General features: G+C 40.4%; 1 protein-coding gene across 1 annotated transcript; it reads left to right on the top strand.

Annotated features, from left to right (window-relative positions):
* The first annotated feature begins 8,180 nt into the window (after positions 1 to 8,180).
* LOC127761637 (cysteine-rich receptor-like protein kinase 6) lies at positions 8,181 to 13,961 on the top strand. The gene is made up of 8 exons (XM_052285961.1): positions 8,181 to 8,776; positions 10,170 to 10,640; positions 10,947 to 11,147; positions 11,417 to 11,541; positions 11,981 to 12,191; positions 12,685 to 12,922; positions 13,028 to 13,178; positions 13,491 to 13,961. Exons 1-8 carry the CDS (start codon positions 8,224 to 8,226, stop codon positions 13,797 to 13,799), a joined length of 2,259 nt encoding a protein of 752 aa, XP_052141921.1. The 5' UTR covers positions 8,181 to 8,223; the 3' UTR covers positions 13,800 to 13,961.
* Positions 13,962 to 17,389: the final 3,428 nt, after the last annotated feature.

Here is a 17,389-nt window from a genome sequence, read left to right on the forward strand (position 1 = left end):
CTTAGATGTTGATATTTTGATTCGAGATTGGGGCCCTGAATAGTTTTAAATGTTTTTTGGACACAAGCTAGTGTAAAAGAAAAGATTTATATGGGATATTTGGGTCCAAATCTCTACTATTATAAAAATTGAAGATGTTTTTGCCGATACTTTGATACGTCATCCGTGTATGAGTCGGTTTCTAAGTTCGGTTTTTTTGGAAATACAGAAAGGACCCCTAATTACAGCTCATGATTTTCTAAAAAATATTTATCTCTACTGTTTTAAAAATTGAAGATGTTTTTGTCGATACTTTGGTACATCATCCGTGTATGAGTCGTTTTTAAGTTCGTTCGCTTTTGGAAATATAAATCCATATTTGAGTCGGTTTTTAAGTTTGTTCGCTTTTGGAAATACAAAAGGAATTGTATAGGAAATCTCTTTAAAAACTCGCATGCTAACTTATGACGATCGGATTCCTAATTGCAGCTCATGATTTTCTAACAAAATATATATCTAAGCGAATTTAACAGTGAATTTTATCTTAAATAAAACATATAACAATAATAATATTAAAATAGCCTTCACCCGTTGTAACGCACGGGTATTTTTTCTAGTTTAGCGAAAATATTAGATACTTCTGTTTATAGCGCCACATTCCTAAAATGCTTTTGCCGGTACTTTGGTACGTCATCCGTGTATGAGTCAGTTTTTAAGTTCTTTTTTTTTGGAAATATAGAAAGGACCCCTAATTGCAGCTCATGGTTTTCTAATATATAAATTCCTACAGTAAATTTAATATTAACTAAACCATATAACAATAATAAAATTAAAATAACCTTCACCCGTTGCAATGCACGGGTATTTTTTCTAAGAATTCCTAGGCATCCAAAGGAGAGACATTTGATAGAAGCTCTGATGGGTGAAATAAAGCTTGAATTTTGGTGGGTTTGGATGAATCTGTACATGGTGAATACCGGATAGAAGATTTTATGAAGGATATTTCAAACTTCAAGGTGGAATAAGGGGATTTTATTTGGCAGAATATTTTTGGGCGAGTTTTAGGATTACAAGGATATGATTGATTTGATTTAAAATCTTTGGCACTACATCATAATACATAGTTACACACACAAATAACCCAAAAAAAAAAGAAAATATATGATTTAAATTAAAACAGTTGTTAATTACACAGCGAGGCTGCCATGTGGGACCACAACCAACTTACCTTTGACGGCGCGGCACGCCCATCGACGTCCCCGCTCTGCCGCTCATCAGATCGGTGATCGCCAGAAGTCCGTCGCCGTGCGCCTCACGGTCACCAGGACAGCCGTGATCAACGGTGTGAGGGTGCAGCTCGCCGGCGTGTTCGGCATCACGGACACGGAGCAGGACTCGTGCATCCACGATTACGGCGTCACGGAGGATATCCCCGACATGTTGTCAAGAACGTCGTAGACGTCCACAACTACCGCATCGACGACGTTAAAAACAAGTGCAGCGTCATCGCCAACATGCCGATCATGCGCCATCGATCGCCAGGTCTGGCCGCCGCGCCAGCATCTCCAGGGCCAGTTAGACTTGCTTGAACCTTTCAAGTTCTGGGACACAAACAAGAATACACACGGAGTATATATATATAGCTAAAGACAATTTTGTTTTCAAGTTCTGGGACCATGCACATATTTGTGAGCACATAAAATTCTGCAATAATCTCCACGCGCACCCCCCCACCACCACGTCGCCCACGCGCTGGCGACTCGGGGGGCGAAACCCTAGAAGCGCCGCCGACTTTCCTCTCCCGCCTCCCCCACCTCGCTGCCGCCGGTAAGCCGGCGAGCGAGCCATGATGGCGGCGGCGGGGCCTCCTTCATAGCGTCGACCCCTCTCAGCGTGGGAGAGGCGGCGAACGGCGGCGGTTGGGGAGCGACGGCGGCGGCCGATCCCGGCGAGGAGACGGCGGATCCGGCGTCACCTTCACCGGATCTGGCCATCCCCTGGTCGGATCCCCTTAGCAATTTTAAATAGCTAAGAAGAAATATAAATGAATTTATGTAAATTAATCAGGAATAAATTCGGCGGTTACTAATTAACAAATTACTTCGTCCAAGTCTTCCGAGCCGACCTATAGAAGAGGATGCATGCCCGTTGGGTACACGTGCACTTGCAACTGAGCAAGGCACAGATGGCCAAGTTAGCTGCAAACATGTGCGGCCCATTAGGCCTTTTACAGTGCTCCACCATGGACCGGTGCTATGGGGCGCCACGTTGGATTTTTGATGCCGTGTCGCTTGGACCCGCGTCTCAAGTTGGAACCTCGTCTCCATGTTGAGCGACGCAGGACTTCATCAAAACGATGCCGCGAGCAGAGGAGAAGACTGGAGGTGCGCGCGCTGTGGGCGTCGTGGCTTCGCCCACGCGTGCCCTCGCGGTGAAATCCAAGGGCGAAATCCCCGATACGCCCTCCAAATCCACTCCTGCTACAGCAAAATCCAGGGCGGCCTCGCCATCTCGTCGGACGGCGCCGCAGCTGCCACCGGGGTGCCCGACGAGCTGGGAGGCGCCTAGCACACTTCCAGCTGCATCAACACAAATCAAAATCAAAACCAAATCAGAACAATGCAACAAATCAAAGAACACAAATCGAGGGCAAGTAAACAAAAATCGAACACAAATCAACAAATCTGAACACACACCACCAACACACATACCACGTCACCGGCGAGCTCCCAAGAAACAAAAATGGCGGCGGCAGCGAGATAGATGGATCGACGCGTCACCGGAGGCAGAAGCAGTCGAAGCAATGGAGTGGGGGAGGGAGAGGGGAGGGACGGCGGACAGATCCACCGCCGCCGCTACCGCCACGACGACCTCCTGCGCCGCGGAGGTGTAAAAGCCGTCCGCTCCCGCCGCCAGCCGCCCGTCGGAGCCGTCTCGTCCACTCCCGCCGCTCCTACCGTCGGCGTCGCGCCGTCCACTACAGCCGCCCCCACCGCTCCCGAGTCCGAGCGGGAGGAGGAGCGGGCAGCGCGGTCGACGGCGAGGCGAGGCGCACGGCGGCGGTGTCCCCGACGTCCGCCGTGAGGGAGGAGAGCACGACGAGGGAGGAGAAGGCGAGGCGAAGGAGGAGATGCGCTGAGGGTGAGGGGTAGGTGAGGAAAATAAATTTGGGTGCGCTACCCGTGTCCTCGCATAGAGTCTCGCCCATTGTGGGCTTCGTTTCCTTCACTTGCGTCTCTATCTAATTAAGCCACATATATAGGTGCTTCCACTATGGGGTGAGTGTTTTTGAACTATGACTTTGGGCTAGGGGTATGGGCCCTATAGCTTGCACTGCTATTGCCCTTAGTTTTCGTGTCCCGAAGGCATGCGCCTGGCGGAGGCGGCCCAATGCGGTGGCAAAAGGGCAAGGATGCGTGGCCCATTAACGTAGCGGTAAGAAGTGGGGACGGGGAGGATGTGAGCTGTCTGATCTGTTGGAAGGGTCAGATCATCGGGCCTTCCTAGTACGCGCGTACGCGCCGCGAGCCAGAACTAGCGTGCACGCGGCGCACGTTCTCGGAAGAATACGGTAGTTAAGGATAATGACGGAAATTAACAATAGATTTTTTATTTTATTAGGAGATTTTTTTACTAATAGATTGAAAAAAATTTAAGTTATATTTGAAAACTTTTGACTTAAGATTTAAACTTTGAACTCAAATTTTGAAAACTTTCAACTCAAACTTTGCAAATTTTCAATTTGCAAGAAAATTTTTGAAAACTTTCAACTCGAGATTTGAAAACTTTCAACTCAAATTTGAAAACTTTCAGTTCGAGATTTGAAAACTTTCAGTTTGAGATTTGAAAACTTTCAACTCGGATTTGAAAACTTTCAGCTCGAGATTTGAAAACTTTCAATTCGGATTTGAAAACTTTCAGGTCGAGATTTGAAAACATTCAACTCGGATTTGAAAACTTTCGACTCGAATTTGAAAACTTTCAACTCGAGATTTAAATTTTTTTAAATTAAGATTTAAAAATTTTCAAGTCAAGATTTAAAAACTTTCAAAAAAAAATTGAAAACACTTGCTGCTGGAAGATTAAAAAGTAATCAGGAAAAAAAGCAAAAAAAAAAAGGAAAGCGAAAAAAAAATCACGGAAGAAAAAAAGCGGGAAAAAAAAAGAAAACAACAGTGGTTAGAGAAGAAAAAATCGTGCGCGCGCTGCATGTGCCGTATGGGCCGGAAGTGCGCGCTGCCGGCGCGCGCGCGTGAATTAGGATTCTCGCAGATCATCCCAAAAATATATATATATATATATATATATATATATATATATATATATATATATATATATACTTATGTATAAAAAATATACACGTATACAAACTTTATATACGATATGAACAAACTTTGTATAGGATATATACAAACTTTATATACGTACGTATTAAAAAAATAAAATAAAAACTAGAAAATACATCACATATACAAAGTTTGTATATGCGTATACAAACTTTGCATACGCATATACAAACTTTACATATGTACGAATACAAACTTTGCATACATACGAATACAAACTCTATATTCATGCATCTCTAAAAATAAACGGGAAAAGAACCAGACAGAACAGAAACCGGGAAAAAAAGAAAAAACAAACCGAAAAGAAACGAGAAAAACGGAGAAAAAAAAGAAAAGAAATACAACCGAACAGAAGCGACAAAAAAGGAAAAAAAAAAGGAAAACTCGCTACTCCCTCCTCCTCTCGCGCGGCGCGTCCGCCGCCCCCTTTCCGCGCGTGACACGTGTCCAGTCGCGCGGAGAGGGGTGCGCGCGACTAATCGCCGAATAGCTTTTTCGCGCGACGACGGCGGTGGGGTGAAGTGGTGCGTGCATGTGGTTGTTCCGCCATGTGGCTCCATCGATTTTTCAGCTAGGGGGCGCAATGAGAACCGCAGCCAAAGGCCTGCTTTTAGTTCCTAATTTTTTCTTTAAACTTTCAACTTTTCTATCATATCAAAACTTTTCTACACACATCAACTTCTAATTTTTTCGTCACATCGTTTCAATTTCAATCAAACTTTCAATTTTAGCGTTAACTACACACACCCAAACTGCCAAACCGTGTTGAGTCAATGCTTCCTGTCCCCACGCGACACGGTGGATCTGTCATGTGGGGTCAGTGGGTGTTCTCGACGGTGATCGCACGGTGGAGTCGGCACAACCATGATGCCTGCGCGGCGACAGCGGTGACGCCTGCTTCCAGGCGAAGCCCGTGCAACAGAACTGATGTCGCGTGGCGACTCCGGTGGCTTAGGCTCCAATCCAGTAAGGATTTAGTCCGAATTCAATGGAGCTTAATTTGATTTGGGGATTTCTTCTCAATTTAGGGTTTCAATTGGCACAATGGCTTCATTTAGGGTTGATGGGATCAAGCGGCTAATATTATGTTCTGATGCCACAATGTTGGGGTTTAATTTACTTAATCACTATAAATTTTAGTCTAAAAATGATTACCTTTGCTTAATGCGAAAATTATTGATCTAACTGACCTGTTGTGAAGCCATTGAAGCCGATCCTTTGGTTTTGCTTGATATTCTTTCTTCCTCTTTTCTTCTTGATTTTTCAGCTTCTTCTGGTTCTTCATGCCGTAGGGGAAGTAGAAAGCGTCGGTTTCTCTGGTGATGAAACGTGAAAAAATTCTAGATATCACCTCACGAACCCTTCCAACCTTTACCGATTGAGCTACTTAGGTTAGGGTTTGAGTCAAGACTTCACCGGTCCCCTTTGCCTTTCTTCTTTATTTAATAGGGATGCTGGTGGGGTTTTGGGGTTAGTATCCTATTTGAATAATACAAATCTATTTTTTACCAATCACACAAAAACGAATTTATCGCTTAGTATCCTTTCTTGATAGGGAAGGAAATGGTGGTTTTTATCTCTTCTCTAATCTTACCGGGTAGTGGACCAATAAAATCAACCAATATTTCTGAGTAAAGTAACTACAACTAATCAAAGTATAGTATCAAGCATGTACTATTTCACTTTGTAGAATATAGAATCATGTTTTTTCCTATATTATTTTGCTTTATTTTTGGCCCAATACGGTTAGGGATGAAAATGGATTGGAAACGGATGAAAACTAGCTTCACCATAACATTTTCATATTTTCTTTACTCGGAATCGGAATCGGAAACCCTGGTTATAAAAATGAAAACGAACATTATCAAGTATAAATATGGAGCGAATATAAAATGGATGAATGCGGCAATAAATATTTATCGAAATATAAAGACCCCTCAAATTGAGCATGCTTGTTATTTTTCTGAAATAATAGGTCAACATTTTCAAATTTTATATAGTTGATTTTCATAGGCAGTTCCACAACCATTTGCGAAACTTAATTTTTGTAGTCAGTCTCTTAATAGACCCATTTTTCACTTCTTTATCCCTTACTTGAACTCAAGACCTCAAGACCTCTTCCTCCATGCATAGCTTATCATCTCACCTGTTAACCTCTCGTTGTCTAGATTAAAGATATTATTCATTTTATTTCGCCTCTCCAAAACAGTTTTGTAATATCTGTTTTGCACTTTAAATAATTTCATCTAAAAAGGCCATAAAAAACAAAGTAGTAGATCTTGTCGAGCTTTATAACTTTTGATAGAGAGCATGTATATATACATTTTTTTTTAAAAAAATTCTATATGTAGATATTCGAAAAAATACTCTTGATAGTTTCCAGCCATTTTTTATCTCCGTATTCATTTCCCTATCTAAATTTATGCATCCAAGAATGTTTCTGGTAATGTATCTGGATATCGGAAACCATCTGAACCGATTTCATTCCTAAATATGGGAGGCTCAATATCTTATTTTTGTATGTGGTTGTTTTGGGTTAGATTGTCCCAAAGTAGAAGCACAATTTCATTTTAAGATGAAGCCCACTCAAACAAAACAACCCAAACTAAGGCTGCGTTTGTAACTTGGGGTTGGGAGCCCATCTCCTCCGCACGGAAAACGGAGCAGTCCATTAGCGTGTGATTAATTGAGTGTTAGCTATTTTTTTCAAAAAAAAATTAATTTAATTTTTAAGCAACTTTTGTATAACAACATTTTGCAAAAAAAACGCACGGTTTACCCAGAGCACCTAACACACCCAAGAAAGTCCATAAAAAATGGTAATTTACAAGGTCTTTAAAGCCGAAAAGAAAAAAGGAAAGCCCACAAATCCAGGAAACAAAACAAAAGCCCAAATGCCCAACAGAATTTGAGCAGATACGTCAATTGACAAAATGTATTTGGAATATTTCAATCGCCTTTTCCACCTAGGCCTAGTTTAGTTCCCAACTATTTTCTTCAAATTTTTAACTTTTTCGTCACATCAAACTTTCCTACATACACAAATTTTTAACTTTTCTATCACATCGTTCCAATTTTCTTCAAGGGAGTAGCTATACAACATTCGACAGTTTTTTTAATGAAAAACTTTCAATTGTAACTACTATGTAATTACATTGTAACTACTATGTAACTGCAATATAAGTAATATGTAACTCATATGTAACTCTAAAAAATTGGATGGAGCAATTGGTTAGTTGAATGAGCATGCAAGCTGCAGGTCTCGGGTTCTGTCCTTGCCGTGAGCATCAGGTTTTTTTTCCATTTTTTCCTCCACAGCACAAATATCTTTTTTTTCCATTTTTTCCTCCACAGCACAAATATCAAAGCATATCATTTTTCCTCCATAGCACAAATCTCAAAGCATATCGTACGGTTAAAAATTCGACAGTTTTCACCCCTAAAAACTTTTTTTCCTCCACAGCACAAATCTCAAAACTTTTTTCCCTCCACAGCACAAATCTCAAAGCATATCGTACGGTTAAAAATTCGACAGTTTTCACCGAAAAACTGTCGACAGTAGGATAGCAAATCCGTTACTTCAAATTTTTAATTTTAGCGTGGAACTACGCACAGCCCTAGAACTAGAAGATAGACACCTGAACTGTTCATGTGTGGGTGGGCCCCGGGGCATTGTTATTTTTAGATAGCCTTTCCCATCGTTTGTACCAGATCGCGTGGACTTGTCCTTCACCAAGTCGTGGTCAATAAGGCAGAGCAGCCAATCGAGACCGTGCTGAGGAGTGCTGGCACCAGTAAACGCCCCTTTGAGCACGGTCCCTTGCGCTTTCTACTCCTACTTTCTAGCGAGGCACCGACGCACCTCTAAGCAAGAAGCAGGCGCGCGGGAGCGGCACGGATGGCCGTGCTCCTGCTGCCGTGTCTGTGCGTGGTCACCGTGCTCGTCGCCCCCGCCGCCGCCGCCGCAGCCGATTCCCTAGGCTCAGCGCAGCCCTTCCTGGACCTCCAGAACCGAGCCCGCGCCGACGTCGGCGTCGCACCGCTCACGTGGGACGACACGGTGGCGGCCTACGCACGGAGGTACGCCGCCACGAGGAAAGGCGACTGCAACCTCCAGCACTCCGGCGGACCATACGGGGAGAGCATATTCTGGGGCAGCGCGGGCGCCAACTGGACGGCCGCCAACGCGGTAGCCTCGTGGGCCTCGGAGAAGCAGTTCTACAACTGCAGCGACGGCTCGTGCGCCGGTGACCAAGGTTGGCACTCGGAGAAGCAGTTCTACAAATGCGGTCACTACACGCAGATGGTGTGGGCAAAGACGACCAAGGTCGGGTGCGCGGCCGTGAACTGCGATGCGGACCGCGGCACGTTCATAATCTGCGAATACGATCCCCCCGGCAATGTGCTGGGTGTCCAGGCGTACGGCGGATGCGGCCGCTTCAATCAAACAGGTGATCCCTATATATGTCCCGAACCTACCTCTAACGCTCAAAATTTACCCCAAAATCTGAAGTATTGATGAATGTTTGTGATGATAAAATGTCAAAAATACTCCCTCCGTCCTAAAAAAAAAACTCAATTCCTAGGTTTCCGTGTCTAGCGTTCGACCGTTCGTCTTATTTGAAAAAAAAAATTAAAAAGATAAGTTATGCATAAAGTATTATTCATGTTTTATCATCTAACAAAAATGAAAATACTAATCATAAAAAAAATTTCATATAAAACGGACGGTCAAACGTTAGACACGAAAACCAAAGAATTCGGTCTTTTTAGGACAGTGGGAGTATACTTCATCTCAACAACCCTACTCATCTCTCACCAACCGCGACAATTAATGAAGGGCGCGCGTTCTTTTTTAACCATTAATCTACAAAATATTTTTTTATTACTATTCTTTTTCTTTTTTTCGCGCAACAAAGTTTCTATTTTATTGAATACGAGAGTCGTTGTTGTATGTTGTTAACCGTAGCAAAGATATGTTTGTCTCTCTCTTTCATGTCAACCAATATTCATAATTGGTGATCATTGTACATGTCTATCTCCATGAGAAAACTTTAGAAGTAGCTAAATTTTAGAACGGAGGGAGTATGTAAGATTCATTTGATTCTCCATATTTGGTAGACATATCATCTTTCCCATGAAAAGAAACAGGACAAAATACCTATGTAATGTGGGTTGATATGACTGCCGCCAGAAGTTAGCTAGGTGGAGTTTAACACTTCAGTAAAGGTTGAACATGTTCAACACTTCAGTAGGGGTGAAAACGGGATGTGTATCTCCCAACCGCACGTCTAACCCGAGGCTCGCGGGAAGAATTTAGGCTAAAAAGCAAACCTTAGAGCATCACCAACAGTTTACTTATCTGATTCCTAAAACTAATTTTTGAAGGATTTTAGTTCAAAAAACAGCTCCAACAGATCCCCTACTCTCCTACCCGAGTTTTGGAGTTCCCTTTTCTCGATTCCTCGCTCCGTCTATATGCGGGAGCGAAAGTCGCTCCCAATCTCGTACTCCTGTCTCTCTCCTCCCGTTCCTACGCGTGGTAGATATCGATCTTTTTGCGCGTGAAAGAAAAAAAACGGAATGTTTTGTTGGTAGTTTAACAGAAGGGTTCACTTTTAAGTTTTAGGGATTGAATTTAGGCTACCCGTTGGAGGGAGGAGTTTTTTTACTTCTTATTATTTTCAGTTTAAAAAAACCCAAAAACAATCAATTTTTTAAGGGGGTATTATAAGTAACCTGTTGATAATGCTCTTATCATCTTATTTGATTTGTTAGTAAAAAGATTCTAACTAAATCAGTTGTCTTTAACTTCTCTTGTTCCAATTTTATTGGGCATTGCAGCGCAGAGTTCACCGCAAGATTTCCTCAACCTCCACAACGCAGCCCGGGCAGGCGTTGGCGCGGGCATGCTCTCTTGGGACAGCACCGTGGCCGCCTACGCCGCAGACTACGCCGAGAAGCGGAAGAGCGACTGCAGGAACGTTCACTCCAATGGCCCGTACGGCGAGAACCTGTTCCAGGGAGTCGCCCACATAAGCTGGACCGCCTCGGACGCGCTCTTCTCCTGGCTAGGGGAGGCGAAGAACTACAACTGCAACGGCAACACGTGCAAAGACGGGCAAGAGTGCGGTGAATACACCCAGCTCATGTGGACCAACTCCACAAGGGTTGGGTGCGCGAGCGTCACCTGTGACGACAGTGCGGGTGGCGGAACGTTCATCGCCTGCAACTACGACCCTCCGGGCAACGTCGCTGGCCAGCGTCCCTACAGCTGCAGCCAAGCCGGCATCTCCTTGCCAGGGCTGGTTCCTGGTATGACTCTCCCTGATTGTCATCTCCAGCATTTTCATTGCTTATCCACTGACCCAAAATTGCATTAAAAATGATTAAATTATCAGCATTGCTATTTTGACGCACGTGTGTTCCTAGTGCATTATCACTCGCATCGCAGAACACTTAATATGTGTAATATTCTTTTGAAATTTGAACGATTGGGTTTTATTTTTCCCCCTTTCATGAAGCTCTAACTTATATAGTTGAAAAAAATGAAATCGTGGATCATACATGTGATTGATCCACAGATGTTCGTTTTTCAGTCTAATTTGTATCAGTACACAGATAAAGGAAATGGTACTAATCAGCAGGCAAACGGCAATAGCTCAACTGGAAACAGCAGCAGCAGCCAAAGCAGCAAAGGTAGCAAGAGTAACCCTGCAATCCTGCTAATTGTCCTTCCTGTGTCGATAGGACTTGGTATAATCTCAGCTATTTCAATATGCCTGTGGAGAAACAGATCAAGTTTGAAGAGAAGGCAATCATGTAAGCATCATTACAGTACTATCAATACAATTACAATATGTTATAGCTTTCTCTCTCTGGCCTCTACACTCTGCCCTGAAAGTTTCAGAGAATTATGTTGTTCATTGGAAAAATCTTATGACCTAATCAATATTTATCTATGTTCTTTTCAAAAAAAAATATTTATATATGTAACATACATACCAATCAAAATAGATGTTCTCTCTAACCTCTATTTTATCAGATCTAATAAAAAACAATTCAATTCTCTTTTTGTTAATTTCATACAGCTTGTTCAGAGGAAGTTGAAGATATTAAATCAGTGTTGTTGGACCCATCAGTGATAAGATCAGCTACAGGTAATTTTGCTGAAGAAAACAAACTAGGGGAAGGAGGATTTGGCAAAGTCTATAAGGTGATCCAAAAATAAATCCAGTATTGCTTCTTTCAGCTTCCTAATCATTGTTTCTCAATTTTAAGAGAGCTCATTGTTCTCCTAATCAAGAAATAAAATCCTTGAAACAGGATAAACCTTATTGGATTGAATCTACATGGCTCACATTAAATAGAAAAGCCACCGTGATATATTCGAAAAATTCGCATTAATAATCTCACTTTGTAATTGACCTATTCACTGAGTTTCGACCTGTAATCCCTGTAATAATTAGATGTATCTTCGAATCTAAGGCCGGAATAAATTCCATTATTAAAAAAAAATCCACTTGAGTTTCGAGCTTTTGGTATCCTGCTATAAGGCTAGTTTCTACCTGGTACACTTAATACTGCCATGAGTAGTTGCAGATACATGTAGCCAATCGTATAATTGTTCATTAATTTATGTTGTTATTTTTCAGGGCTTAATGCCAGATGGTCAAGAAATAGCAGTAAAAAGACTAGCAAAAGGATCAAAGCAAGGTCTGCGTGAGCTAAAAAACGAGCTCTTGTTAGTTGCTAAACTCCAACACAGGAATCTAGTTAAGTTACTAGGAGCTTGCCTAAATGAAGAAGACAAGTTGCTTGTGTACGAGTACATTCCAAACAAAAGTCTTGACACCTTTATTTTCGGTAACGAAATTTCTACTTCATTTCTTGTTTCAAGTACTCTTGTATTTCACTAGTTTTATTGATTTCTATTTCCACCTTTCTATTTACCAAACAAGTAATAATTGAAACAAAAGAAAAAGGAATATATGTATGGTGCTTCTGCCCTATCTGGGTGGTTTGTGAAGTTGGACCTTAGATCGCAATGGGCTCAAATGAGCTACATAATGCATGTCGAATAAATATACAAAGAACACCATATGCTTAATACAATCATAAAAATATCCTGCACAGCTACAAAAAGGAAAATCGCATTGAATAAAACTCTTCCTAGGCGTTAGCTAGTTCAGACATGCTACAACAATTGATGAAAATAACCATTTTTTGCAATGTTTACCTTTATCACTCACATGCACCATATTGGACCTTGAAAGTTAGTAACAACTTTTATATTTTGCTAGCATATATAAGATGTACTTTTTATATGCAATGATTTATTTACAAGATTTAAATATAGATGACAAAAAGCGTGAACAATTGGCTTGGGATGCACGTTACAAGATCATTTGTGGTATTGCTCGAGGCTTGGTATACCTACATGATGAGTCTCGTGTGAAAGTTATACATAGGGATTTAAAACCAAGCAATATATTACTTGACATGGATTTGAATCCTAAGATATCTGACTTCGGCTTGGCAAGTGTTTTTGAGGGAGACCACACAGATCATATCACAAGACGAGTTGCCGGAACCTAGTAAGTATATGTGAAGACAATTATGCTAGTTCTAGTTTATCATTGGAAATTTTTACCTCCTCCCAGAGAACTAATGTTCTGCTTTTTGTTTTTCAATATATGCAGTGGATATATGGCACCTGAGTATGCAGTTCTTGGTCATGTTTCCACTAAGTCAGATATCTTTAGCTTTGGAGTAATTATTCTAGAAATATTGACTGGGAGGAGAAACACTATCTCATCTGAAACAATATGGACTGAGCATCTTTTAAGCTATGTCAGTATTTTATTTACTTGGTCCCTATTCTAAAAAGATTGGCTATATGTTACTACCTCCGTCCCATAATACTTGTCGCTTTGAGTTTTTTTTGTAACTTCTGATCTTTCGTCTTATTCAAAATATTATGAAATTATTTTTTTTGTGATTTTCTTTATTATCAAAAGTACTTTAAGTATGATTTCTCTATTTTTATATTTGCACTGTTTTTTCAAATAAGACGAATGGTCAAACTTTATAAGAAAAAAGTCAAGACTACTAATTTGAAACGGAGGCAGTAGCTTTCTGATACGTGTCATAATTTGTGCACAGGTATGGGAGAATTGGACTAGGGGCACAATAACAGAGATAGTGGATCCATCATTGCGCTGTAGAAGTGCCGAAAGCGAGATTCTCAAGTGCATACACATTGGACTATTGTGTGTTCAAGAGAATCCAGGTGATAGGCCCCGGATGTCCAATGTGATTCTGATGATCGTTGGGAAATCTACAACCTTGCCAGCTCCTTCCAGGCCTGCCTTTCTCTTTAGGCTGAATGATGAGAACCATATCCATCATGGTATTAACAATCTGAATCCTTCACTCAATAAGGTGACGATCACAGAACTTGAACCAAGATAGTTGCAAGTTGCAACCACCCAGTACATAGCTATGGATTAAGGGGAAATTAGGAACACCATCGAAATGCTTTTTTTTTTTTGGGCTGACTGTGCATCTTATGAACACTTGTAAATTGGATATCTTCATAACTTGGGGATGATAACGTATGAGGTTAAGTAATAATAGTACGCAAAACCTGAAACTCTTTTAGAAGAGGATTAAGTAAAAGAAAGATGGTTTCAAGCATCTTGATTTTATATAGGAATTAAAAGCACACCAAAAAAAAACACAATGTTACGCACAAATTTGATGGCACCAGAGTACATTATAATTAGGCAATAAGCTTCCAAGAGGTGCTATGATCACATCTCCAGACAATCAGTCCGCCTAATTGTTCCCAGAATCTCTAATCTCGATTGCATCAGCAATCTGCCCAAGTAATTCATACCTTTGTCCTCGCTTCCAACACCCCAAAATAAATCATGATCCATGCGGTGATGCCTCAACGAGAACAGAGCCAGCCATTGACAGCAGCATCAGTCAAATCGGGATATGTGAAGTTGCATTTTATAGCTCAATACAGCAATTAAAAAGTATATTTCAAATAATGAATATAAAGCAAATGTTCGATCATTCTTAATATGAAGTAAATGTACGAACCATTAAGATAGCACGATAGGATGACCTATTGGCTATTGTCATCAAAATGTTGCAGGTTTTGCAGGTTTTGGTATTTTGTGCAGTCACCCACCTTGTACCGCCCATTAGCCCATACAGCCTAACAGGCACCTATACAGCTTAAGAACTTTTTAGAACAATTGGTCTTGATCATTCCCAACTATAATCAGCAAAAATCAAAATAAGCAGAATATTCGAACTTACCAATCTTCTCTTTGTTGAGTCCGTGCTATATTCTAGTAGCCTCTTCAGGACTATTTGCCCTTATTTGCTTGAGGATGGTCAACACCAACAAACTTGTGTGCCTGAACAAATTTGACAGAAAAGAGAGAACCTACAATGTGGAGCAATAAGGTCAATGCAGCAATTAAAAAGTATATTTAATTGATGGCGAACACTGATGACAATAATAAAACCAAAGTATAAAAAGATACTCCCTCTATTCCTAAATATAAGGGATTTTGGTTGGATGTGACATATATATATATATAACGAATTTGGACAAGCTGTACTGAGCGTCTTGTCGGTTCTCCATATTTCATAATAAGTCAAAACGGTTTATTAGGGAATAAAAATTCATTTATAGGTAATATTTATTTGTAGTGACTTAAAGCCAACGCTAAAAAGAAATTAAGTTGAATATATCTTAAAATTAACTTTCAAATTAAATTTTAAATTTTAGCTTTTGCTTCGGCTTATTGGACCAAACGATCGGACTCTAGTAGTAGTAAGATACCCCCTCCGCTGCTGCCCGCTAGGAGAAACCAGCAATTGGCACTTCGAAACTGAACTGCGATGGGGCCTTTTCACATGAGAAGCAAGCAGATGGGTGGGGCTATATCATTAGGGATTCGGATGGAGACGTTGTACTAGCAGGTAGAGGATGCCTCCAGAATTCTACTGCTTTTCAGGCTGAACTCACAGCGTGTGTATGGAGTTGAGGCAATGGTTCTACAGCTGCAAATTGGGAGAATTTCCCTGGAAACTGATGCGGCAATGGTTAAACAAGCAGTAATATCTACGGACTATGATCTCTCCATTTGCGGTGGCTTGGTGCTTGAACTGAAACAACTGTTGGTGACAAATTTTGTCAGTTTTCAGGTTAGTCATATATGTCTAGAGAATGTAATAGAGTAGATCATGTGTTAGCTCTGCTTGGCTCTGTTTGCCTCGCTCAGTCTGAACTAGTACTGGTGGCAATTCCAGTTTGTATCACTCGTTTGGTCGCCAAGGATATCTCGGATCATGAGTAACAAAATTTCTTGTTTGCTTAAAAAAAATGAACATGGTCAAGTTTTTCCTATTATAAATAAACTTGGTCAATTTGTCCTATTATAAGTCGTTTCCCTCTGTTTCATATCATAAATCGTTTTGAATTTTTTCTACTTAAACATTTTTAAGTTAAAAATATAGCAATATTTTCAACACAAAACAAACATATTATAATAGAAAAAACAGTGAGTGCAGCACTATCCGTGCCGGCTGCGACGCAGCCGCAGCCCTAGCAGCCGAATAGGCCCATCATTTTTATAATACTTAACATCATATAATCAAAGTGCGGGATATCATATTTTATCTACAATCTTATACGTAGTCTACTAAATTTATTTTTCTCTTAATATAATTTGACAAACCAATTTTATTTGTTGTTAATAACTAATATATTTTTTTACTTTTAGCTCGATTATTAAAAAAACATTATAAGTTACTTAGCAATTTTCGCAGCAAAGCACGGAGAATCACCTAGTCTGCCCAATAATGATGTCCAGGAGCCTTCGAGTTTTTTCTGAGCTGTCTAGAGATGGTGTTGGGTGAGCTAGACGAGTAGTTGGTTGTATTGTAGGTCATGCTTCGTAGTGTGTACAAGTGTTCAGCACAGGTGGTGTGTGATTTTTTTTTTCATTTTTTCTTATTATAGCCTTCAAATGTTGAAGTTTTACGTATTTTAACATGTTTTATTAATATGAAACTTTGCGACTGGAAACAACATCCTTTAATGTGGGACAACAAAAAAAAGTTAATTATTCACAAATTTATTGACTATTTCAGTTTCACTCCTTGGCGGCTTTCTCTATTATAAACCATTAAAACCCAATAAAATTTTAACAAATGTTATGATTTTTTTTTGAAATTCAATTTTTTGTTTTAAAAAAAATGATCAGTTTACCGATTCTCGCAACCTCGAAATTTTGGCTATGTTGAAGTTAGGCCCTCTCAGTCACACATATTGTCAGAAAAACCGGACTAAGGGCATATACAATGGTTGCCAATAATTATTGTCAGAAAGACCGGACTAAGGGCATGTACAATGGTTGCCAATAATGGTCTCTTAGCGTTGCTAATTAGGAATACCTTTTGACATGAAAGAAAGAGAAAGAGGAGAGACAAAGCATCGTTGTTATGCATAACAACGCTTAAGGGCATGTACAATGGTGTCTAATAACGGGCTCTTTTCAGAGTCGACTCTTAGCATTTATTAACGGAAAGTTTGTTGCATGAGGTTGGAGAAAAGAAAAGAATTATAATAAAAAAATATTTAGTGCATTAATGGTTTAGAAATCGTATTGTCTCTACTATTGTAAAAGGATAGTCTCTAGTGATATTAATTAATATAGATAGCTCATATTAGACTCTACCTTTGTACATACCCTAACAACGACTCTTAATCATTGTAATATGAAAATATGGTTGCATGAGGATAAAAAAATGAAAAGAATATTAACAAAAGGAATATTTTTGAAGTTAATGATTAGAGCCTTTGTCGTCTCAAATATTGTAAAGACACGGTCTCTACATAATCTTGTATTGTTTAAGAGACCATACTCGTCACTACCAATAAACATGCCCTATTCAGCTTCGCTATTTTCTAATTTTCTAATTATTAAAAAAAAACAGCTTCGCTTTTGCAGTCGGAGAGACGAGTTACTTACGGA

This window comes from Oryza glaberrima, chromosome 2 (assembly GCF_000147395.1).
Source record: "Oryza glaberrima chromosome 2, OglaRS2, whole genome shotgun sequence".
Taxonomy (NCBI): domain Eukaryota; kingdom Viridiplantae; phylum Streptophyta; class Magnoliopsida; order Poales; family Poaceae; genus Oryza; species Oryza glaberrima.